We start from the raw sequence: 27,119 nt of genomic DNA on the forward strand, positions 1-27,119 counted from the left end.
CCCACCGCGACCCAATTCGTCGACTGCCCCTCCTGTTGGCTCCGTCGTTCTTTTCCGGGCGAAGCCTATAAATGCCCTAGAAAGCCCAACCGCCACGGCCCCGCCTTCCGTTCTGCCACCGACCGCTCCCAGATGGCGAAGAGGCCGCCCACGCCGCCTCTTGCTGCTTCTCTTTCTCCGCCGCCTGCTGCTTCTGACCAGGACTTCGATCCCAACTCCTGCTCCCTCGAGAAGTTCCGCCTTTACGAGACCCGAGCCGTAAACATCCCCCTCCTTCCGCCACGCTCCTTCTTTATTTCTTCACTCGGATCAATCTTTGGTCAAATTCTTGCTTCATCGATGAATTCGGCAGAGATTTTACCTAATCGGAAGCGATCGGGACAAGCGGTTCTTCCGGGTGCTTAAGATCGACCGCTCCGAGCCGTCCGAACTTAACATCAGCGAGGACCCCGTCGTGTACTCGCCGAAGGAGGTCAAGAGCCTCCTCCAGAGGATCGACGAGGGAAATCGCGCCACTGGGGGCCTCAGCTTTGTCGGCAAGGTCTACGGAATTGCAGGTCCCGTGCTCGGTCTTTTATGCGTTTGATTCTTTTTTCTAAGAATGGTATCTTGTATTTTTGGCTCATTTTTTCATTCTATTCTGGTTAGGCTGCATTAAGTTTTTGGAGTCGTATTATCTGATTCTGGTCACGAAGCGTCGACAGATTGGATGTATATGCGGACATGCGATTTATTGCATTGATGAGAGCCAGCTGATCACTGTGCCACATTCTTCGATTCAGTCTGATGTCGCCCACTCAAAAACAGAGCTTCGGTTATTTTTTTACTTCTTGCTTTCTTGATCTTGCATGACAAAATAAGCAACTTTTATTCTTAGTAGTCTTGACTCATTCAATCAACTTACAGAGAATGCGCTATGTATTGGTGACACTAGCTTATAAAATCATCTTTAGCAAGGCCTTTCACTAAGCCTGCATAATCTTACTGCATATTTAAAAGTTAATCTGTTATTCTTCCCCACCTAACAAATATGATCACTCTTCACGTTGGTTGACAACAAAATTTGACCTGTATGTCATGGTGAATTGCCCACTGAAAGATTATCCATATGAGGACATAACTAAGACTTGTATGCAGGCAATTATTAAACTGAATATTATCCTGTTCTTATTGCTTGTCAAATTCCAGTACAGCTAAGAAATTATGCTTCTACTAGTTACTTTCATCTTTGTTTGTATGTACAAATTTTTATTTCAATTTCTTCTCTGAAGCTTAAATTCTGATTCAGGTACAAAAAGCTTTTGTCAAGTGTTGATCTCACAAAAGATTTCTTCTATAGTTACACATATCCTCTTATGCAAAGCTTGCAGAAGAATGTCCTTGCCACGGACAGGGAGAAAATGCCTTACGAAAATATGTTTGTCTGGAATGCATATTTGACACAAACAATTCGATCAAGGTGTAATAATACACGTTGGACAATTGCTTTGATCCATGGACACTTTAAGCAGGTAAAATAGGCACTTTTGATTTGCATCTTCCATTTGATAGTTTGGACTGCATCTTTCCATATAGTGTTTTTGTTTTCACATGTTAAGTTTCTAAGTTCTAACCAAATCATTCTGCTTAATTTTCTGTTTATTTTTTGTTTTTTCTATAAAGTGAAGCAATAACAAACTTGGCAACTTAGTCCGACCGGATAGGGTACTTGTTCGTTACTAAATGGGCAGACTAATAACTTCAAATGATGCTTGCTCATCACCTCCAATGATTTTCTTCAAGTAACCAGCACAGTTATTTTTCTTTTCATTTTTTTGCCAAATTTCTGAGTTTTTACTGCTGCTTTTGCAAGATCAAATCTCCATATTTTCTATCTTCACTGTATGGTATCCTGAGTACATGGAATCAGGGGTTTATATGTTTTAGTAGCCTTTGATTCAGAATGAACATTTTCAGCTAGTGCTCCCTGAAGTTGGTCTTTTTCTGAGCGCATTTTTGCCTACAATGTGCATAACTTCCCCATGCACTCTTTTCATTTCACCTAATGCATATATATAGTTTGGTAAACATTATCCTGACTTTCTGAATTCTCTATTCTTGTTTATTCTCTTTTATAGTTTTGTGAGGGTTAATGTATACACCCTTAGCTCTATTTATCAAAAGATTAAGTATGTAACTCCAACTCTAATCACTCATGTTGTAGGGGAGTAATCTTACCCTTGAACAGAGGCCCAGCTTCATTCACATAAAATTACATTCTTCCTAACTCGACTTTCATAATTTGACCAATATGGTCTGATTAACATAATTCCTGTTGGCTCTGATACCACACTTATTAGCTTTTCTGCAGAACTTCAAAGAGATGAGGAAGAGAATAGTAGAAGAGACTAGGAGTACTTCCAATCTGCAGTGCTTTGGAATGATCCAAGAGCACCTATTTACATTAGCAAAAAGATACAGTACAAATATTTTTAAACAAAAAAAAAATCTACCATATCCAATAAATCTTTTACTCTCATCTATTTATTTAAATCTAAATTGTTATCTTTTATTTTATCTAATCCTAACTATTTGAACTAATCTTATGACATCCCCTTAATTTAAAATAATTGTAACTTAAAGTTGGCTTCGTTTGACTTGTAGCAGGAGTTTTGGGCCCTTTTATTTCAAACTTTATAGCAGTTTGTTTTTCACTCTTTGGAGTTGCATTCACCATTTTTGCATCTTTAACCTTCTTTGGGGTTTTCAGTGGTTCCTTGTCTTCACTTTTCTTAAAAGACTCATTAGAACCACTATTGTCTTTTGATGCTTGAGACTTTTTAGCTTGTCGTCCTTTTAAATGTTCATCATAAGAACTTCTTGAGAGTTGTCATCCTCATCTTCATCATTGCTGGTGCTCTCTTTTTGGGCAGCCTTTATAATGGTTGATGGAACAGAATTCGAAATATTTGGCTTCTTTAATTGTGGCTCCTCACCGCTCTTATCAACTTTGGCTTTGTTTTGAGGCATCTTTTTATCAGTTTTAATTTTGAAAGGTTCCTCATGTGAGATAGTTTGTATAAACTCACAAAAATTCAGATGATCATAGCTTTTATGCCATAATGTTGATTCATCAGTAATAGTAGCATGTGAGGAGAAATCCAAAAATAATAAGAAAACACTTTATTTTTTGGCATCCTCATAGTTGCTATCAATTTTTTAATTTTCTTATCATAAATCAAGCACTTTTTATAATAAAATAACATAATATTCTTTTCTTATTAGTTTTATACTAATGAGATTTTGTTTTAAACTAGGAATAAACATCACATCATCAATGATTTTTTTATTAGATTTGGTGTTCATAACAATTGTTCCTTTTCCTTCCACTTGAATATCTATGCATGGCCTCCGCCATTATGTTGTAGGATTTGCATCGATTTTGTTCTCCTTATCTTCCTTGGTAGCAACGTTCGTTTACTCGACCTTGTCCTCTAACTTGTCAGGCTCCCTTAAGTGAATATGAGCTCTAGAGCAGTCGAACTCTCCAATCGTTCCGATTATACCTTTACATGATCAAGTCCCCCTCATGGGACTCACTGGTTTTTGGGTAGCTAAGTCCCTTTGAACCTGTCATCGCTTCCTCGCCCCTTTCGACCTCTTGCTTCAACACCTTTGTGTTCTTCGAGCAATTCCCCTTGATCGATGGAAAGACAGACTGCAACTCTTATGCATGACCTCCATCATCATGTTGCAAGATTTGCACTGATTTTGTTCTCCTTAGCTTCCTTGGTAGCAACGTTCACTTACTTGGTCTTGTCCTCTGACTTGCCGGGCTCCCTTAACCGAATATGAGCTCTAGAGCAATCCAACTCTCTAGTCGCTTCGATCATACCTCTGCATGATCAAGTCCCCTCCCATGGGACTCATTGGTATTTGTATTCGAAATTCTTTTTCGATGGTACACAGCCCCCATATACTGATGATCGAGGTTTTTATTCGATGCAAAATTCGATGCATGCACAGAAGACCCGCCTTTGCGATACCATGACATCACTTCTTGAATCCATAGCCTTTCTTGTCGTCGTGTTATTTACCAAAATGGAGCTCCTAGTAGCTCCTGATCATACCTCTGTATGATCTAGTCCCTTGCGGGACTAGTTTCGTGTGTTTGCCTTGCCACGAACTATTCCACCACGATCCGCTACACCATGTTGTCTCTTGGTGACATCTCCATTGCATTATGATCATTGTGGGATGAACTCGAATTATGATCCCTCCATATGTGGCCTCTACTAATATATCGTAGGGCTTTTTTCACCTTGAATTGTGTTTGCTCTTTTGACAAACGACCTTCGTCCACCCGCTCTCGGGTCACACCCAAACGAAGCATCGCTCTAGGATAGTCCGTCGCCTAGTAGTTCTCGAAGTCCATCGACTTCGCTGAAAATGGTGCACCATTGTCTGGATCCTAAGCCTCTGGGCTCCCCAGCACAATCTCCGTTGCACACTACTTCCTTTATAACAACTTGAATGGCAGCACTGTGGCATATTCTTTAAGAGTATCCGCCTCTATGTCCTCTTGCCCCATGCCAAGGCTTTCTGAACCCAACTTCTCATTCACAAGTTGAGTCACCCTAGTTCCTCCATCAGATTCTTCTCCGAGATAAGGTGCATGTGCCTTGAAGCTCCCTTCGTCTTTGGCACTATGCAGGATGAATCTGCTCCATCAGAATGAGGGACCTATGGAACAACATGATCCTGCTCTTGCCTCTACAAGAGTTCATATCCTTGACCTCTGTCCAAGGAAAGCTTCATGCCTCTACTCCATGTTCCATCTTCTATGCTGACTCCCTTCATGCGACTTGGGTACTTCACCAAATTACACCCAAGTTGCTCCGCTCTTCGATTTGCATTGAGTTGATGGTGGCCCTCGCGCCCATCATTCTACGGGTCAGCCCTTCGTTGAGTACGATCTCTATATCGACTCTAAGTGTGCCTTTATTTGTGTTACCTTGGGTCACTCCCTTGCTTGATCTCGCAATGGATCCCCCAATGCATTATCTCAAGCGAGATCATGCGACGACTCCTCGTCGCTCGCTCGGTCCGTTGAGCTTTGTGGAGTTATTGTTTTGAGGTACTCCTCCTCAACATGTACGGTTCGTTGCACATTATTCTCTCTTTGGAGAGTCGGGACTTATCCCTCCAAGGTATCTGTCCCATTGGAGCAATTTCTCTCTTCACATCCTTCCCTCTGGAAGTTTTGGAGATCACCATCCCCTTGGACTACTTCGCCTTACTGAACAAACTGTGCATTGTTCTGCCCCCGCAAATGTACTTGCTAGATTGAGATTTCTCGCTAATACAGCCCCTGCTGCACCCCTCAAGGCCTAGCAACATGCTGAACTCCCTGCACACTTCAGGTTCATACGGGTGTATCATTCTCATGCCGAAGAGAAAGTTCCAATGCTCCATGGTGTCACGGACAAACTTCGAAACAGGATGTTTGATATAATGCTTATGTATGTCCGTGCCTTTTGGTATGTTCATGCTTTGCACAGCATGTAGAGGGACGATCGAAGGCTTAATAGTCCTATTTTAGTTAGGTTTGGTGGCAGCTTTAGGTTTGTAAATAAAGGTTGTGTCATGTGGACACTTGTGAGAGATTATCGGTCTATAATGGACCATTTTGACCCTTTGTTGTGCAACTGTTCAGAGCTTGTACAGTTTGTTTGTAATTTGCATTGTCTATGAAGTGTTTTCGGAAATGTTTGCTTGAGGATCCTGAATGAGGTGTTTTCTCTAACCCGTTCTCTCTTTTGTGGGTCCTAAGGGACATGGGAGGCTTTGGGGAGGTTGACCTTTGCGGACGGACACGCAAGGGTGTCGCACGACTTAGGCAAAACCAGCTAAGTCCGTGACAGATGGTATCAGAGCGGGACAAGCACTCATAGAAACACTTAGCATGCAAACGTGGGGGGCCTAGCAGGGCTGTGTTGAGGGCAGTCAGCACACGCGCGACCGTTTGGGGGAAAATGGGCATGGAGATGTAGGGAAAAGGAGTCACTCAGAGGAGTGGGCATCTGAGATTGACATTCAGAGGAATGACCAACCCTTCGCGCAAGAGGCACCACGAGAATAGGCAAGCTTGGAAGAATACGGAGCACACAAAGGTTGGGATGGCTGAGTTCGAGTTACGGCTCGACGTTGATAACTATACTTGATGGTGCTCAAGGCAAGCGAGGCGCTTGGTAAAGGATGAGACCATGCAAGGTGGAATGAGTTGATCAGCGATCGAAAGAGTTGTGCAAAGCTCACAAAGGTGAGGGGAATTTGCTAACTCGAAGAATTCGATACTCATGCATGGGCTTGTATGCGGACGATGGAATGTTCGCGGCCATCCCAAGACAACTGAAACTCGGCGCCATGGAGCATTGAAACTTTCTCTTCGGCATGTGAAGGATATGTCCGTAGGAGGCTAAAGTGTGCAACGAGTTCAACATGTTGCTAGGCCTTGAGTGGTGCAGCGGGGGCTGTATTGACATGGAGTCGCAATCTAGCAAGTGCGTTTGGAGGAGGCAGAACAATGCACAGTTTGTTTAGCAAATCGGAGTAGTCCAAGGGGATGGTGGTCTCTGAAACGAAGAGAGATGTTACTCCAACGGGACAATTATCCAAGAGGGATAAGTCCCGGCTCTCCAGAGGGAGAATCATGTGGGACAGACCGCACATGTTGAGGAGGAGTACCTCAACAAATAACAACTCCACGAAGCTCAATGGACCGAGCAAGCAGTGAGGAGTCGTCGCATGATCTCGCTTGAGATAATACATTGGTGGATGCATTGTGAGATCAAGTGGGGGAGCGACCCAAAGCAACACAAATGAAGGCACACATAGAGTCGATATGGAGATCGGACTCAAGGGAGGGCTGACCCGTGGAATGGTGGGCGCGAGGGCCACCATCAACTCAATGCAAAAACGAGGAGCGGAGCAACTTGGGTTTAACTTGGCAAAGTACCCAAGCTGCATGAAGGGAGCCAGCATAGAAGATGGAACATTGAGTAGAGGCACAGTGCTTTCCTTGGATAGAGGTCAAGGACATGAACTCTTGTAGAGGCAAGAGCAGGATCATGTTGTTCCATGGGTCCTTCATTCTGACGGAGTGGACTCATCTTGCATGGTGCCAAAGATGAAGGGAGCTTCTGGGCACATGCACCTTATCTCGGAGAAGCATTTGATGGAGGAACTAAGGCGACTCAACTTGCAAAGGCGAAGTTGGGTGCAGAAGGCCTTAACAAGGGGCAAGAGGACGCGGAGGTGGGTACTCTTGAAGAATATGCCACAGTGTTGCCATTCAAGTTGCCATGAAGGAAGCGGTGCGTAGCGAAGATTGTGCTGGTAGGGGCAGAGGCCCAGGATCTAGACAATGGTGCACTAATTGCAGTGAAGTCGGGGGACTTCGGGAGCTACTAGGTGACGGACTATCCTAGAGCGGTGCTTCATCTAGGTGTGACCCAAGAGTGGGTGGATGAAGGTCGATTGCCAAAGGAGCGAACAAAATCGAAGGTGGAAGAGACCCTGCGATGTATTGGCAAAGGCCACACATAGAGGGATCACAATTCGAGTTCATCCCACAAGGATCAGAATGCAATGAAGATGTCACCAGGAGGCGACATGGTGCAGCGGATCGTGGTGGAACAGTTCGTGGCAATGCGATACACACGACATAGTCCCGTGAGGGACTAGATCATATGGAGGTATGATCGGGAGCTACTGGAAGCTCCACTTCAGTGAACAACACGCCGGCAAGAAGGGCTATGGATTCAAAGAGTGAAGGCCATGGTACCGCAGAGGCGGGTCTTCCGTGCGTGCATCGAATTTTGCATCAGATGAAAGCCTTGGTCATCAGCATATAGGGGCTGTGTTTCACCAAAGGAAAAGTACGAATGCAAGTACCAGTGAATCCCATGGGAGGGACTTGATCATGCAGAGGTATGATCGAAGCAGCTGGAGAGTTGGACTGCTCCAGAGCCTATATTCGCTTAAGGGAGCCCGCCAAGTCAGAGGACAAGGTCGAGTAAGCGAACGTTGCTACCAAGGAAGCTAAGGAGAACAAAATCGGTGCAAATCCTACAACGTGATGGCAGAGGCCATGCATGGGAGTTGCAGTCTGTCTTTCCATCGACCAAAGGGAGCTGCTTGGAGAACACAAGGTGTTGAAGCAGGGGGTCGAAAGGGGCGAGGAAGCGACGACGAGTCCAGAGGGACTTAGCTACCCAAAATCAAGCATAAGTTAGAATGGAGGACTCGGAGGAGTGCCACAGAGACATATCTACTGATTATGAAGAAAAGGGATGCAGATGCGAGGCGATGGATAGTAGGGCCATGGGCATAGCAGCGCCATGGTACCACAGAGGCGGGACTTCCGTGAAGGTCATTGATCCCTTGCTCTCATGGAGGGAGAGCGCTTGGTCGTGAAAGGGGTCGAGGAGGTGGAGCATGCAGAGGCAAACTCCGAGTATCGAGACAAGGCTGAAGGGTAGAGGCCAAGGAACTTCGTAAGACCGGTGTCAACGAGCTTCTCATCAAGATAGCTGAAAGTGAAGGACTTCGGGTTATGCAAGAGTGCACGACCAAGGAACGAAGCAGGCAGTACGCGATACTGTACCTTTGCTACTCAGTGGAGTAGGCAGCAGGGTTGATAGAGAAGACGGTACAATCCCAGAGGCAACCAAATCTATTGGAGAATTACTCCAAGTTAGGGTAAAAACTTCCTGCATTCCAGAAGTTCGATGGCATTGAGAAGGTGAATCACAGTAACTAACTCAACGCAAGGAGTGCAAACACTTCAAGTGCTCCAGAAGTGTGAGCAAAGAGCAGGCGAAGGCCAGTAACCAGCTCGATGCATGGAGTACAACCTCGAGGAGTCGGGCGAAGTCAAGTAACCTTTGTCTTCTCAACCCTTAAGAGAATGGGCGAAACTGAGTACCCTAATTCTCTTATCTATCCAGCAAAGGAGCTCTGCACAGGTTCAAAAACCCTTCGAAGATATTAGAAAACAATAGTTGTCAAATCCTCACCATTGAGGATCAGTGCTACTGAGAGTAGAGTATCCGTCTTATTTTCCAACAGAATGCCAATCGAAAGCGGAAGTGATGCGAATATACTTGGAAGTGACAACTAAGTGAAAGAAGAGTCGATGAACAAATTTTGTGGAGGACGGACCAAAAACTTTGAAAGTTTGTGAGGCGATGCTCGTTAAAGCTCCAACAACAATCTACCCAGTTCAAGCAGCATGAGGGATCTGAGAGATTGACACATAGTAAGGATGGTCTTTTCCTTCATCTGGAGGATCCGCAGGAATCAACAAGGATCAACATAACTCAGCCAACCCCACACCAGAGTCAAAGTCATTGGTGAGTTGAAGCAGCATGGCGGATCAAAGGTTCGACTACTCAAAAACAACAGCGGAGAGCAGCTGGGAACCAAGAGGCACATTGCAGTTGGAGCAGAAGATTGAAGACTCAGCAAAGGCGAGGAGTTGTAGTGTTCACAAAAGCTTCGACGAGGACGTCGAAGGAATAAGTGGGGGAGAATGTCACAGACAAACTTCGAAACAGGATGTTTGATATAATGCTTATGTATGTTCGTGTCTTTTGGTATGTTCATGCTTTGCACAGCATGTAGAAGGACGGCCGAAGGCTTAATAGTCTCATTTTAATTGGGTTTAGTGGCAGCTTTAGGTTTGCAAATAAAGATTGTGTTATGTGGACACTTGTGAGAGATTATCGGTTTGTAATGGACCATTTTGACCATTTGTTGTGCAACTGTTCAGAGCTTGTACAGTCTGTTTGTAATTTGCATTGTCTATGAAGTGTTTTCAGAAATGTTTGCTTGTAGATCCCGAATGAGGTGTTTTCTCTAACCCGTTCTCTCTTTTGTGAGTCCTAAGGGACATGGGAGGCTTTGGAGAGGTTGACCTTTGCGGACGGACACACAAGGGTGCCGCACGACTTAGGCAAAACTAGCTAAGTCCATGACAATGGTTTCGAGTTTCGGTCCACTTGGGATGGCCACGAACATTCTATTATCCGCATACAAGTCCTTGTATGAGTACCAAATTCTTCGAGGTAGCAATTCCCCTCACCATTGTGAGCTTTGCATAACTCTTTCGGTCGTTGAACAACTCATTCCACTTTACATGGTCTCATCCTTTACCAAGCGCCTCGCTTGCCTTAAGCACCATCAAGTATAGTTGTCAACGTCGAGCCGTAGTGACACGGACTTAGCTGGTTTTGCATAAGTCGTGCGGCACCCTTGCGTGTCCGTCCGCAAAGGTCAGCCTCCCCGAAGCCTCCCATTGTCCCTTAGGACCACCAAAAGAGAGAACGGGTTAGAGAGAACGCCTCAATCGGGATCCACAAGCAAACATCTCCGAAAAACACTTCATAGACAATGCAAATTACAAACAGACTTTACAAGCTCTGAACAGTGGCACAACAAAGGGTAAAATGGTCCATTACAGACCGAAAAGCTCTCGCACGTGTCCACATGACACAACCTTTATTTACAAGCCTAAAGAGGCCACCAACCTAACTAAAGTGGGACTATTAAGCCTTCGACCGCCCCTCTATATTCTGTACAAGGCATGAACATGCCAACAGACACGGACAGATATAAGCATTACATCAAACATCCTGTTTCAAAGTTTGTCCGTGACATTCTCCCCCACTTATCCCTTCGACGTCCTCGTCGAAGCCTTTGTGAACACTGCAACTCTTCGCCTTTGCTGAGTTTTCAATCTTCCGCTCCAGCTGCAATGCGCTTCCTGGCTCCCAGCTGCTCTCCGCTACTGTTTTTGAGTAGTCGAACCTTTGATCCGCCCTACTGCTTCAACTCGCCAATGACTCTGACTCTGGTGTGGGGTTGGCTGAGTTGTGTTGATCCTCGTTGATTCCTGCGGATCCACCAAATGAAGGAAAAGACCATCCTTACTACGCTAGTCTCTCAAAATTTCCACATGCTGCTTGAACTGGGTGGATGCTTGTTGGAGCTTTAACGAGCATCGCCTCGCAAACTTCTGAAGTTTTGGGTCCTTCCTCCACAAAATCTGCTCATTGACTCTTCTTTCAGTTAGTTGTCACATCCAAGTAGGTTCGCATTACTTCCGCTTTCGATTGGCATTTCGTTGGGAAATGAAGCGGACAATCTACTCTCAGTAGCACTGATCACCGTTGGTGAGGATTTGACAACTATTGTCTTCCATTATCTTCGAAGGGTCTTTGAACTTGGGCAGAGCTCCTCTGCTGGATAGATAAGAGAATTGGGGTACTCGGTTTCGCCCATTCTCTTAAGAGTTGAGAAGGCAAAGGTTACTTGACTTCGCCCGCCTCCTCGAGGTTGTACTTCATGCATCGAGCTGGTTACTAGCCTTCGCCTGCTCTTTGCTTACACTTCTGAAGCACTTGAAGTGTTTGCACTCCTTGCGTTGAGTTAGCTACTGTGATTCACCTTCTCAATGCCATCGAACTTCTGGAATGCAGGAAGTTTTCACCCCAACTTGGAGTAATTCTCTGATAGATGAGGTCGCCTCTGGGATTGTACCGTCTTCTCCATCAACCCTGCCGCCTACTCCACTGAGTAGCGAAGGTACAGCACCGCGTACTGCCTGCTTCGTTCCTTGGTCGTGCACTCTTGCATGACCCGAAGTCCTTCACTTACGGCTATCTTGATGAGAAACTTGTTGACACCGGTCTTACGAAGTTTCTTGGCCTCTGCCCTTCAGCCTTGTCTCGGTACTTGGAGATTGCCTCTGCATGCTCCACCTTCTCGGCCCCTTTCACGACCAAGCGCTCTCCCTCCATGAGAGCAAGGGATCAATGACTTTCACGGAAGTCCCGCCTCTACGGTACCATGGCGCTGCCATGCCCATGGCCCTACTATCCGTTGCCTCGCATCTGCATCCCTTTTCTTCATGATCAGTAGATATGTCTCCGTGGCACTCCTCTGAGTCCACCTTGCTTGATTTTGGGTAGCTAAGTCCCTCTGGACTCGTCGTCGCTTCCTCGCCCCTTTCGACCCCCTGCTCCAACACCTCCGTGTTCTCCAAGCAGTCTGTTTGGTCGATGGAAAGACAGACTGCAACTCCCATGCATGGCCTCTGCCATCACGTTGTAGGGTTTGCACCAATTCTGTTCTCCTTAGCTTCCTTGGTAGCAACGTTCGCTTACTCGACCTTGTCCTCTGACTTGTCGGGCTCCCTTAAGCGAATATGAGCTCTGGAGCAGTCCAACTCTCCAGCTGCTTCGATCATACCTCTGCATGATCAAGTCCCTCCCATGGAACTCACTAGTACTTGCATTCGAACTTTTCCCTTGGTGGAACCCAGCCCCCATATGCTGATGACCAAGGTTTTCATCCGATGCAAAATTCGGTGCACGCCCGGATGACCCGCCTCTGCGGTACCATGGCCTTCACTCCTTGAATCCATAGCCCTTCTTGCCGTCGTGTTGTTCACCAAAGCGGAGCTCCCAGTAGCTCCCGATCATACCTCCATATGATCTCATCCCTCACGGGACAAACTCGTGTGTATCGCATTGCCACGAACTGTTCCACCACGATCCGCTGCACCATGTCGCCTCCTGGTGACATCTCCATTGCATTCTGATCCTTGTGGAATAAACTCAAATTGTGAACCCTCCATGTGTGTGGCCTCTGCCAATACATCGCAGGGACTCCTCTACCTTCGATTTTGTTCGCTCCTTTGGCAATCGACCTTCATCCACCCACTCTTGGGTCACACCTAGATGAAGCACCGCTCTAGGACAGTCCGTCGCCTAGTAGCTCCCGAAGTCCACCGACTTCACTGTAATTTGTGCACCATTGTCTGGATCCTGGGCCTCTGCCCCTACCAGCACAATCTCCGCTGCGCACCGCTCCCTTCTTAGCAACTCGAATGGCAACACTGTGGCATATTCTTCAAGAGTACCCGCCTCTGCGTCCTCTTGCCCCGTGCTAAGGCCTTCTGAACCCAACTTCACCTCCGCAAATTGAGTCGCCTTAGTTCCTCCATCAAATGCTCCTCCGAGATAAGGTGCATGTGCCCAGAAGCTCCCTTCGTCTTTGGCACCATGCAAGATGAGTCCACTCCGTCAGAATGAAGGACCCATGGAACAACATGATCCTGCTCTTGCCTCTGCAAGAGCTCATGTCCTTGACCTCTGTCTAAGAAAAGCACTGTGCCTCTGCTCCATGTTCCAACTTCTCTGCTGGCTCCCTTCATGCGGCTTGGGAACTTCGCCAAGTTACACCCAAGTTGCTCCGCTCCTCGTTTTCGCATTGAGTCGATGGTGGCCCTCACTCCCACCATTCCACGGGTCAGCCCTCCCTTGAGTCCGATCTCCACATCGACTCCAAGTGTGCCTTCATTTAAGTTGCTTTAGGTCGCTCCCCCACTTGATCTCGCAATGCATCCACCAATGCATTCTCTCGAGCGAGATCATGCGACAACTCCTCGTCGCTTGCTCAGTCCACCGAGCTCTGTGGAGTTGTTGTTTGTTGAGGTACTCCTCCTCAACATGTGAGGTCCGTCTCACATGATTCTCCCTCTAGATAGCCGGGACTTATCCCTCCTGGATAACTATCCCGTTGGAGCAACATCTCTTTTCGTTTCGGAGACCACCATCCCCTTGGACTACTCCGATCTGCTAGACAAACAGTGCACTGTTCTGCCTCCTGCAAACGCACTTGCTAGATTGTGACTCCATGTCAATACAGCCCCCGCTGCACCCCTCAAGGCCTAGCAACATGCTAAACTCATTGCACACTTCAGCCTCCTACGGACGTATCCTTCACATGCCGAAGAGAACGTTTCAATGCTCCATGGCGCCGAGTTTCGGACGCCTTGGGATGGCCACGAACATTCCATCGTCCGCATACAAGCCCATGCATGAGTACCAAATTCTTCGAGTTAGCAATTCCCCTCACCTCTGTGAGCTTTGCATAACTCTTTTGGTCGTTGAGCAACTCATTCCACCTTGGATGGTCTCATTCTTGCCAAGCGCCTCGCTTGCCTAGAGCACCATCAAGTATAGTTGTCAATGTTGAGCCGTAGCTCAAACTCAGCCATCCCAACCTTTGTGCGCTCCACATTCTTCCAAGCTTGCCTGTTCTCGTGGTGCCTCTTGCGCGAAGGGTTGGCCATTCCTCTGAATGCCAATCTCAGATGCCCGCTCCTCTGAGCGACTCATTTTCCCTACATCTCCATGCCCGTTTTTCCCCAAATGGTCACGCGTGTGCTGACTGCCCTCAACGCAGTCCCGCTAGGTCCCCCACGTTTGCATGCTAAGTGTTTCTATGAGTGCTTGTCCCGCTCTGATACCATATGACACGGACTTAGCTGGTTTTGCCTAAGTCGTGCGGCACCCTTGCGTGTCCGTCCGCAAAGGTCAGCCTCCCCGAAGCCTCCCATTGTCCCTTAGGACCACCAAAAGAGAGAACGGGTTAGAGAGAACGCCTCAATCGGGATCCACAAGTAAACATCTCCGAAAAACACTTCATAGACAATGCAAATTACAAACAAACTTTACAAGCTCTGAACAGTGGCACAACAAAGGGTAAAATGATCCATTACAGACCGAAAAGCTCTCGCACGTGTCCACATGACACAACCTTTATTTACAAGCCTAAAGAGGCCACCAACCCAACTAAAGTGGGACTATTAAGCCTTCGACCGCCCCTCTATATTCTGTACAAGGCATGAACATGCCAACAGACACGGACAGATATAAGCATTACATCAAACATCCTGTTTCAAAGTTTGTCCGTGACAGTAGCTCAAACTCAGTCGTCTCAACCTTTGTGTGCTATGCATTCTTCCCAGCTTGCTTATCCTTATGGTGCCTCTTGCGCGAAGGGTTGGCCATTCCTCTGAATGCTAATCTCAGATGCCTGCTCCTTTGAGCGACACCTTTTCCCTACATTTCCATGCCTGTTTCCCCCAAATGGTCACGCGTGCTGACTGCCCTCCACGCAGCTCCGCTAGGTCCCTCACGTTTGCATGTCAAGTGTTTCTATGTGTGCTTATCCCACTACGATACCATATGTCACACACTTAGCTGGTTTTGCCTAAGTCGTGCGACACCCTTGTGTGTTCGTTCGCAAAGGTCAGTCTCCCCGAAACCTTCTATGGTGCCTTAGGACCTACAAAAGAGAAACGAGTTAGAGAAAACGTCTCACTTGGGATCCACAAACAATCATTCCAATAAACACTTCATAGTCAATGCAAATTATAAACATACTTCACAAGCTTTAAACGTTTGCACAACAAAGGATCCAAAATGGTCCACTACAAGCTGAAATCCCCACAAGTGCCCACATGACACAACATTTGTTTGTAAGCCTAGGACATCCACCAAAACCAAAGAAAATAGGACTGCTAAACCTACTGCCAGCCTTTTACATACTGTGCAAAGCATGAACAAAACCGAAAGATACGGACATACATGAGCATTACATCAAACACCCCGTTTATAGTTTTATCTGTTATAGTATGCCTCCTTTTTTTTTATTATATATATATATATATACATATATATATATATACATATATATATATATATACATATATATACACACGTACCGTACCATACCGAGCAAAGCTCGATACATCGGCACGATACAAAATTACGAACCTTGCTAAAATTACTTGTGTTATGGTTTCTCCACACCATAAACTGAAATTACTTTTGTTAATATTCATGGAATTTCATGTTGTTTATCCTGGGATGTTCAGTTTTGAATTACTTCCATTAGATAATGTTCTTTGTCAATTGCAGGTCAGGCTTTCGATTTTTGGACGAGAATTTAGTGTCATTCTCATTTCCAGACGATCTCGTCATTTTGCAGGGACACGGTATGTTAGTATAAGCTAATTTTGGTGTAGTACAGTCATTTATTGGTTCTTTTGTGGCTGTTTTCTTAATAACTCAAAATGTTATAAAAAAATTATAAAGAACTATTGGCTTATACTTTATATTGAATGCTCGTTGACAAGTCTATTCTCTTTTGGTAAGTACAAGTTCATCTTTCAGAAAATAGTCTGTCTTTTCTATTGGATAGAAGCTAGTCTGTCTTTTCATTCGTGCCCAACTAATTTCCTGTAATTAATGCAAAAAAATTAAGTCATTTTGTTAATCTTCACTTCTTTATCTTTGGTGATGTCTGAGAGGATGGAAATAAATGATGATTTGAAGTAGTAAGTTGGTGCTACTTGGTGCCTAGTCTTAATGAAATGAGATGGCTAGTTACATCTTCACCTGTTTCCAGTTTGCTACCCCTATGCTAATGCTTCAACTATGCTTTTTAACTAACCTCTTGGAATAGTTCTTTAAGCTAGGGCCTATAATTCTTCCCATTTCTAAAAAATGTATATTATTTGTTGATGTTCTTTTGTAAATTATTCAGTTATCTTATCTTCTTATGATAACACTGGTTTCCGAGGGATGTACGACAAACATTTTGAATGTATAAATACTTCAAATACGGTGTTATCTTTTAAGTAGAAAAAGTTATATGAATATTTTTCTTTTGTTACATTTTTTGAGAGCCATCCATAGAGTTCGGGAAGAAATTTGACGATTAATGTTAAACTCTTCATTCGGATCAGGCTTTGCAACTTTCCAATCCAGTTGTTCACTTCAGAAATCTGAATAATGTCAATTGAGACATTTTGTTCACTGATAGTACTGAACTTTGCATGGTCTAAATCTGTTTGCCTCAAAAATGAGGTATGAGTTCTAGATCCTCACTGAAGATGCATGTCTTTATATGGTCAGCCTTGCCACTACTAGGCAATTCTTGAATTTGATGATTAATTTTTGAAACATGTTTCAATTACCGGATTATTTTTGCACTTGTGTATCCATTTATATAAACTTAACTGGTGTAATACCCTATGATTCCATTGCGTATTTGGAAGTCACATAGCTATTGTTATCTATCCTTCTTCTCTTTGTTGTTTACCTTTAATGATGTTGTATGAAGGTATTTGAAAAGAGGGGTAAATGATTGCGGTAGAGTTGCTAATGATGTTGAGACTGAACAAATAGTCCTTGATGAAGAAGCTGGATCATGCAGTGGGAAAATGAGTTCTGTTGTGCAGATGCGAGGTTCAATTCCCCTCTTTTGGTCCCAGGAGGCTTCAAGATTTAGTCCTAAACCTGATATTGTCTGTAAGTCTGAAATTTTATAAGCTGTGTGTTACTACAATTGTGGAGAATATACTGACACCACATGGCATTTCTGTATGAGGTAAAATGCTGAAGAAGAAAAGAAAAACAAGAATGCTAAATTCTATTGTGAGGATATCTTCACATACACTCTCTGATGCTATATAAGTTGATTAGGATATTTCATTTCTTCTTTCTTTGGAGCATTCACATTTCTCTTTTTCGTGTAAGTTGCTTCAGGAAATAGAAATCTTGATCTCTTTTTGTTTCTTGATTTCAGTACAGAGATATGATCCTACATACCAATCAACTAAACTGCATTTTGAAGATCTGGCAAAGCGATATGGGAATCCAATTATTGTTCTTAATCTCATTAAGGTGATTGGTAGATCTTTCATTGTCAGTTTCTTGCTTATTATTGGTAAGGATATAATTTAGCTGCTACGGGACATGACCTTCAAATACCATACCAGACACATGTTAGATAATGATACTTTGGAACTCTTCCAATTTGATGCTGGATACTGTAAGTATGAACATTTTAAGTTAATTATTAAAAATCAGTTAATTTTGATGTCTTGAATTCTTTTAGGTAAGATCTTTGTATGTTGTCATGAATGTTCTAGATTTTGACAATGGTGAAGATGGTTAATGGACTTCAAAAGCTTAAAATATACCACTATTCCTTTGAACTTTGGGCAAAAGTTTCAATTATTAAAAATTATTTTGGCAAATTTTATGATTGATTCTCTCATGTCTTCTTAATAGAAGGAACTTGCAGATATCAGTATCTATATTCAATGTTAAGAAGTTGAATATGCAGATGGTTTTCAATTAATATCATATTCTTGAGGTTGCATTTTTGTATAACCGTAAGATTAGTTGAATTGCAACTCTAGGTACAAATGTCATGAAGAATCAACAAGGGGATTCTTAATTTTGATGGAAGTTAAAGGAGGTCCTTTTCAGGCAACCTTGTATACAATTGTCAGGATCTCGGAGAATTATATGAATGGAATAGTTGTCGTTTTTGAATGATGATTAGAAAGAATTTATGAATGAGAAAGTCCCACAAATTGCAAAACTTTAAGCATGTATATGTTAGAGGTCTTGTTGGATTTGATTCATGTGTTTAAATATGATGATGGTTAGTTTTTGATGCCATGCATTGACTTGTTTAATAAGCAATTGTACTCTACATTTTGAACAGTCTATTGTGTTGTATATCTTTACTTATGTATGATTATTCATCATTTTAGTTGACTTGTCTGCTGAATCATGCAGACGTTCGAGAAAAGGCCTCGGGAAATGATGTTACGACGTGAATTTGCTAATGCAGTTGGATATCTTAACCAAATTCTTCCAGAAGAAAGCCAGTTGAAGTTTATTCATTGGGATTTTCATAAATTTGCAAAAAGGTTATCTGTATGTGTTTTTAATATGTTGAGTTGAAACTATCAAGATATCTAATTATTTTCTTTTTTATTTTGTAGCAAGTCTGCAAATGTGCTTGCTGTTTTAGGTGCTGTGGCCGGTGAAGCACTTGATTTGACTGGCTTTTATTACAGTGGAAAACCAACTATCTTGAAAAAGAAATCGACCCAGCTTAGTAGAACAAGCACTGGAAGGTATGCTGTGAACTTGACTTGTAGAATATGATTTTGAATTATTGTTTAAAACCAAAATCATTACATGAATATAACTTTTAATACAAAGGACATCCCAAAGCATTCTTGCTCTGCCTTGAACATGATTTTGGAGAAATAGGACATGCAGTTTACGATGGTACTACCATAAGAGTGCGATCCAACAGTTAGATACTTTTAGATTTGCATTCTTGCTTTGTCTGGTACATGATTTGGGAGATATAGGACATGCAGTTACTCATGGTACTACCATGGGAGTCTGATCCAACAATTACATAATTTTAGATTTTTCCATTCCTACTTCTATTAAATTTAAAAGACCACCTTAAAATGCACCTTTTATAACTTAGATGTGACTGTAACTATAAATATGGGGTAGACAACCTTTTGGGTTGATTAAGGTATTTTAAAACATGAATATGTGGTAGTAATCATGGTTTGCAGTACCGATCCGTACCGCCCGGTATGGGCGGTACGTACCGGTCTGCCAGACTTCCGGTATGCGGACCATATGTTACCGTTCCGACACTGTAGCAGTACTGTAGCACTGCTGCACTGCTACAGTGCTCGGCACGCCTGAATATACCGCTCGGTACACCTGGGTGTACCGAGAGGTATACCGTACCGTACCGGTACCGAGCCTAGGTCGAAACTCCGGTACGGTACGGTATTGCGAACCTTGGTAGTAACAAATGTGTTACTTATGTTAGATGTTTAAATTTATCATAGGAGAGACAAAAATGTTTCGACACCTAATCCAACTTGGAGATGCATTCACCCCTCTTGTTAGCTGTGATTTCAGTCCACATCACAAGTGCTGATGCATGGTTGGTTGTGGAAGGACTCAATTCATTTGCACAATATTATCTGTGGGCAGACTAATTTTGGCGCCTAATGCTTTTTAAATCACTAATGTTAGACTAATTTTATGTTGGATTTTCCTGTGGTGTTCTCAGTGTTATATAAGTATTCCTCATTCTATCATTCTTTATATTAAGTTAACTATATTAGGTATATGCCTAAGAGTTATGCTTTTACGTTTTGGGTGATTGGTGTTTGCATGGATGGTCGTAGCTATAGCGAGTTTTGTTTATTGCCTACATTGAGCTGATATTGGATGTTCAGTCAAATTGTTATCTGGGCACCAGAATTTCAGGTCTTACCTAACAAATCTGTGGTTTTTCTCAAGATTTTCAGGGTTGCTTCTTACAATTAAATTTCTTGGTCTGAGTTAAGCTTAATTAGTGACAGAAAAGAGCAGAGACTGGGACAAGAGAGAAACTTGAAAGAAATGGGAAAAGTTTTCTATATAATTCTGTAACTTATTTTTAGTATATGTGGCTAGATCGTTGAGGCTTTACAGTTTTTGCTCTTTTTCTCTGTGTTCTCAACATGCATCTGCTTGTAGCTATTTAGCTTGTTGGCGTTGATAATAATTGATAGATTAGTTTATTGAATTATTCTTTCATGAGGTTAATCCTGATAAAATTTATATATATTTATGTTTATTCTTTTTTTGTTTGAACTAACTGTTGTACTAAAATTTTAGCTTAGACAAGCAACTTCTAATGTGCTGTATACAGGGATACCTCTCTTGGTGATCTCAGAGCTAGTTCTGGGGACCTTGCAAGGATGGCAAGTAGTCTTGAAACTTTAAACACAATGGTCACTCAAGACAAACAAAAGGAATTAAACCATAAGCAACAAGTTAACGGACCTCGTTTTCAAAGTGGAGTTCTGCGTACTAATTGCATTGATTGCTTGGATCGGACCAATGTTGCACAGTATGCTTATGGCTTGGCAGCCTTGGGCCGCCAACTACATGCAATGGGACTTACTGATGTTCCTAAAATCGACCCAGACAGCAGCATTGCTGCAGCTCTTATGGATATGTATCAAAGCATGGGCGATGCACTTGCTCAGCAGTATGGAGGCTCTGCAGCACACAACACTGTGGGTTTTTGAAATAACTTAAAGTTAATTTCTGTCATCTTTTCCTGTTGGTTTTTCTTTCTATTTGTAATATGTGCAATTAAATTGAATGTTCCTTCCTTTTCCATAGATTTCTTACCCTAGTTGACCAAAACCAAACTTTGTTTTTAGGTCTTTCCTGAAAGGCAAGGCAGGTGGAATGCTACTACTCAGTCTCGTGAGTTTTTGAAATCAATTAGACGTTACTATAGCAATGCTTACACAGATGGTGAAAAACAAGATGCCATAAACTTGTAAGTTAAGAATTTTCTCTCTATCATGATTTCACCAGTTTATCTTTTTTTCTTGTACACTTGAGCCACCTATCATTGGAAAGGGTACATCATTCCTTATGGAGACGGAAATTGGTATCATGTTTTGACCATATTCCTGTTTATTTTTGGTTGATATATCAGATTTTTGGGTTATTTCCAACCACAAGAGGGAAAACCTGCTCTTTGGGAGTTGGAGACCGATTATTATCTTCATGTTGCCAGAATTGGTGATGAAGCAGTTCCTGATTCTGACAAAAGGTGATGAAATGGAGTTTGGATTCTAAAGCATAAACAACCATGGTTATTATTCATAAGTCATGTTCTTTCCTCTTTCTAGTGTCTACGAATTATAGTGCATTGGCATGGATAAATGTCAATTTCTTATGCTAACATGCTCAAATCTTCTACAGTTTATCGCTGGACATAATGCCTCCGGATGGACTTCAATCAACTCTTTCGCCAATACCTGCTTGCAAAAGAGATTTCTCTCGAATAAAATTGACGTCATTTGATAAGCTAATTGAGAGGACATGTAGTTCAATAAAGAATGTGAGGCTTTGCAGTGAATGTGACATGAAAGCAAGTGTTGCAGCAGGAAATCCTGGAATGGCACCAGATGCAGCGTAAATTTCTAGTCTTGAAAGTCTTAATAGTATTCACTTGCTTCTCTTATTAGCTTTTACTCGCTTGGTTTGCAAAATTTGATTTTATTTTTAGTTGTTAATAATTGAGGACGATCCATTTCATGTTTCCATGGCCCATGGTATTCTTTGCAAATGTAAACCTTTAATAAACTAACTAATTCTTGTCTCTAAGTTCTTATGTATGTTTCTTAATAAATGATATTACAATTCACATGTAGGCAATGATCATTCATTCAAATTTCACCAATAGTTTCTTGTGATTAGTATTCTCTCTCTAGTGGTGCTGAATTTCAACTTGCTTATTTCCTTATTGTGACACCGCTGAACTTTTAGCCCTCTTGACTAAGGGATTAACAAAATCCATGTTGATTTTTCACATTCATGCTGGTTCATTTTTAATTGGAAATGGGGAAAATCATCAAGAATTTTGAAACTAGAGAAAAATATCATGTTAAATTATTGGAAGGATATCAATCATGGTCATACATTCCATACCAATCCATTTTCAAGATTTGTCAATACTTGACATGGCAGGGTATACCAGTGGCACCAACATGGAAAAGGAAAATACATGGAAAGATGATAGGACTCCTATCATAGGAGTGAGAAAAATAAGAGAAAGAAGTGAAATATTACTTGGTCAGAAGGCAGTCTTTGTCATGGTTGACATAGATGGTTTGTACTTTGTAGTGAGATGGAGGTCAGTCTGCATGTCTCTAGCAAAACCTGAGAGCAAGCATTGTTTTTCTTTCCGTCCAGTCGAGGGGCCTTTGGCCACATGATAGAGTTTATCAGCTGTAAAAGGTAAAGTTAATTGGAAATGGTAAATGGATGTATTGGTTAAGTTATTGGTAAAGTTCCTAGCCCATTAGATGCATTAATATTAGCTGTGAAAACTTAAAAGAGTCCCCTTTTTGTCCAGTTGCTGCTGCTTGTAACATTGATTGGGCTAAAAGTGCTTTGCAAGCAGTGTTGGGCCATGTGGGATGACTTACGAAGAGCTAAGAGGGAAGGTTTCAACAATCTTTTGGTCAAGATGGATGCTTTAGCTGCTATCAACATTTTTCGGTCTCAAGCTATTGTACCATGGCACTTGAGAAACCTCTGCACTGATATTTTTCTTTTAGCCAACTTTGTAGTTGTTACTGGATGGATGGATTCATATACCCAGGAAAGACAATCACATAGCACACAACCTTGCTCTTGTTGTAAGGCCTTCTAACATCCCATGTGTTTAGGATGCTAATTTTGCGAATGTGCCTTTTGGGAGGTCTGCTGATCTATCTCCTTTTAGTTGAATGAGAAGTTTTTCTTTTTATTTTGGAAAGAAAAGTTATCTTTTGCATGAATAGTTCTATGGAGGCATAACAGCTTTTACCTAAGGGTTATGCTCAAGTGCACAGTTTGCATAGGTCCCTGCATGTCCAGGTGAAATTGGCATACCTAGTGTCATCTAAATAATCTTCATTGCTTTCACATGCTTGGCGTATGGAATGTTCTTATTCATACAAAAATATTTAGTTTACTGGAAGCAACATGCAAATTCATGTATTGATCTTTGTAAGATTTAGTAATCACGCCCTTGTCACTATCGTTGGATGCCTCATATCCGCAAGTCATTCATGACACTGTGATCTTTAGGTAAGAGTCTGTTTCTATGAGCACAATTGAGTTATAGTTGGGCTCGGTTGACACTGGCAGCATGTGCTGCATCAACACACGCATGCTATTGGCAGAAAAAGGGGAAAAGAAAAAGATACCAAATGAAGATGTTGGCTCGGGATGGGCTTAGGACCTTCATTAACATTGTACTCTCCATTCCTTGCTTCCCTCTTAAAATAAAAAAAAATGAAATTTCTTTTTTTACTATTGACATGGTATGCTGCTAAATTCGTCTTGTAATCCCTTAAATATCGATAGGTTTAATTCCCTATTTAATTATTGTCAACATCAATTATGAGAAGCACTTTAAATTTTTATTTTTTTCAAAATACAATGACCAACCCAAATAGTTCTCTTTTCCAATAATTTTATTTTATTTTTCTCTGTAACATGGTGGAAATCAGTTCTAGAGTTTTCATTAGTTCATCATGTTATTCACATTCCTTCACAGTAATTGACATCTGGAAGTGGTTTATATGTTTCTTTGTAAACACATCCTTTTTTGACATGACAAAGTTCATATAGTGTGTATAGATGTAGATAATATATGGAGAGATAGTTGTAGATAATATATGGAGACATCTAACCAGACTCTTCAATCATATTACATTTTGGTGAAACAAGACCATTTCTATTGATAATTTGCTTTTGTACAACTTATTACAGTGAAATACAGCTTAAAACCCCAAACTGGTTGTTTGGCCAAAGAAAGTATGAAGAAAGTATACCTGCAACAAAAGTCACCGCAAGTGAAAAGGCAAATGAGAGATCTGAAGATGATTTAAGCGCTGCTGGTTATGGTAGCTTAAATTGGCTTTCTCATGCTGATGATGGATGTGAGGAGGATATCTTCAAAAAGTAATTCTCTTCCACATTAAAATTGATAGCCTAATTACCGTTGGACAGTGCTAGTTGTGGCACTAAATGGTTTTTTACCCAAATGTACTATGCACATAAATTGTCTAGTAAATTGATCCAATGTTTGCAGCTTCTGCTTCATCTCCAGATATGCAATGCTTTTAAAAAGTCGGATATTATGTTTAATGGTTCTGTATATGTTCCAACTAATACACTTGCGATCAATTTAAGATATTTTCACAGTGAATGAGAATCAAGTGACAAGCATTATAATCTGTTTACCAGTTCAAGAAAGAAGAAGAAAACTTGTGTTCTTTTTTTTTATTTGTAACATTAGCTTACAACTGATCCAGGCAAAAGTAGGAACTTTGGTGACAATCAGTGGCAGTAAGTCTATGAATAGTTTAATTTATGTTCTTATCATGTTATATCATGCATGAAATTTATCTGGTACGTATTGAAGCTGTACATGAATCAGGTGACTTTCATTTTGTCCAAATGTGTATGTGTTTGACATGGAAGCATGCAGATTTCTGTAGGTGCACACACCTAATTTTGCCACATTATACTATGAGTTTCCCTTGTCTGACATTTATATTGGTGTCACCATGCCATATCTTGCTTGTCAGTTACATGATAGTCTTATTCCTTGAAAGATTGATATGTTTTCCTGTTCTGAGTAGAAGGAATCACAAGTTCCACAGCATTTTGACATGTTCCCAGTACATTTGGTCTAGCTGAGTTTTGACTATCTACATTAGCTCTAAGGTCATTGGGAGATGAGAAAACTCTACTTTAGCCTGTTCTAATTTGATAATAGCTTTTCTATTATTGAACTTTTTTTTGGCCGATTTTCGTTCTTATTTGAATAGGTAGCCTGGTGGGTCAAAAAAAAATTCTACAATGAGTATAGTATATGTTAGACTAGTTATTTATTGTTAGGATTTACATTTTGATAGTTCTAAAATTCAATTTTATTAGTTGTAGGTGGTGATATCCACTATCTTTTTCACAACTTAATAAGTGATCTTTCAAGGCATGGTTGGACAACAATTTTTTTCTATTGAAAAATTATTTTCTTCAAGGGAAACATTTTGCAATAATGTCATCGTTGATCCAAAAATGTCTTATTGTATAGTGTAGGACTATACTAATATCTTTTCAGTATTTTTCCCCTAATAAACCAGAAATCTGATTACTTCTTGGTTGCTGCAACTGTTGTGCATTGTGTTATACCAGTAGTTCCTGCAATTAGGCTGAATCAAGGAGAGGCCTTAGTATATCTTCGGAAACTAAAACTTGCCAGTATTTAAGACTAATACACATCTCTTGTGTGGTTATTTTCTTCTATGAATTAGTTTGTTGACATAATTGACATATGCCTGTCTGCAATCAGGAACTGATTACTTACTACCTATATATATAATTTTCCATATTGGATATAAGTACATGTTGGTAGGCTTTGGTCTTTGTGGATTCAGTATTGGAGAGCAATATATTCCAAGATTTTGGGCCTAATGGTTTGCTTTCCAGATACCTTGCAATGGCTTCAATTGGCGATGACAACAATTGGTATGGTGGGACCTTAATTTATGATGAAGATGAAAGTAGTGAGGCCTACAAGCATTATGCCGAATTATGTCAGGTAATTATTCTAATTCTTAGCTGCCCATAGAAAATTGAATGAAGGTTTTGTCAGATGCCCTTTGTGTCTACTGTAGTTGCAAGGAGGATATCCACATTTACCAGCATCTGATCTGCTTTAGATTCCGAGAATAGCATGAAAGTTTGGAAGCATGAATCTCTCACATTTATAATTGTTTGCTTTCTCGGGGCACTCAGAACTGGTACCCTATATATGTCTTCAACCATCAAATTGCTTATTACATGCTGTAGGAGATTAGTATGCCATTTTGGAGCCAACATGCTATATAATCTGAGTGCTGCTGCATGCACACATCAAAGCGTTGCACTGATGGCTCGTCAATCACATTGCACACTAGTGACATCAAGTGTCGTTTATGTGGCGGCATGTATGGGGCTGAACTACAGCCTCTTCTGGCTTCCTTTTTAATTTCACGTGGCATTCGGTGTGATTGATATCAGCACCAAAATACCAGTGAAATCCTTATTTATATAAATGCAGAGAACTTGATGACCGGTTATAAGCACTGTTGACTTATGTTGGGCCATACCATTTCTTAGGATACTTGTACCTGTTTGGTTTCTTTTCATTCCAGATAGTATTCCATAAAATCCCATCTCGCCCCCCTCCCCCACCAAAATTTTGCTTGAACCCAGTCTCTTGCAGGGCCCAGTTATGGATCCCTTTGAGCACGACCCCGAAAAAGAGAAACACTATGCGGATGCTTTGTGCATGGAGCTGGACAGCACCGATGATGCTCTTGTCGAAGCCGAAATGGTGGCTGCTCTCAAGGAATATGATCAGATCGGGGCGGACCTCGGAATAGTCTCTTCATGCAAGGGCGTTGCGGAAGATCCGAGCCAGCTGACCAGATGGATCATAGGGGAAGAGAAGGTGCAGGGATGGAGGAAATGAAATGGTTACCACGGCAGACACATTCGTTCTATGTTTGAAGTCCTTGCAGTGATTGCTTTGTGTATCGATCGGATGCATTCTTCTGACAAATCGATTGCTTTGTGTATCAATCCGATGCTTACCACCGATTGATTGCTTTGTGTATTGATCCGATGCATTCTGACAAATTTTGTATAGCATCGGTCCGTTTCCTTGGGATAAAAACTCGGGCTTCTCTAAGAGATAGCTAGCAGCTATACATGAGTTGGTGGTAAAATGAGTTGGTCTTTTTTTATCTTTTAGATTTCTCCATCTAG

General features: G+C 41.9%; 1 protein-coding gene across 2 annotated transcripts; it reads left to right on the top strand.

The window, feature by feature from the left end:
- On the top strand, positions 1-27,097 carry LOC135610120 (phosphatidylinositol-3-phosphatase SAC1-like). 2 transcript variants are annotated; one of them, XM_065104204.1, is made up of 16 exons: positions 1-258; positions 353-557; positions 649-814; positions 1,289-1,511; positions 15,816-15,892; positions 17,023-17,210; positions 17,488-17,585; positions 18,492-18,625; positions 18,701-18,835; positions 20,437-20,806; positions 20,957-21,078; positions 21,241-21,357; positions 21,510-21,722; positions 24,072-24,263; positions 25,797-25,908; positions 26,575-27,097. In XM_065104204.1, the coding sequence occupies exons 1-16, from the start codon at positions 133-135 to the stop codon at positions 26,821-26,823; spliced, it is 2,727 nt and encodes a 908-aa protein (XP_064960276.1). In that variant the 5' UTR covers positions 1-132; the 3' UTR covers positions 26,824-27,097. The 2 variants fall into 2 exon arrangements, with proteins under 2 accessions (XP_064960276.1, XP_064960277.1); XM_065104205.1 differs by having other exon boundaries at positions 2-258; positions 26,565-26,736.
- Positions 27,098-27,119: the final 22 nt, after the last annotated feature.

Source organism: Musa acuminata, chromosome BXJ2-4, assembly GCF_036884655.1.
Source record: "Musa acuminata AAA Group cultivar baxijiao chromosome BXJ2-4, Cavendish_Baxijiao_AAA, whole genome shotgun sequence".
In the NCBI taxonomy this organism is placed as follows: Eukaryota; Viridiplantae; Streptophyta; class Magnoliopsida; order Zingiberales; family Musaceae; genus Musa; species Musa acuminata.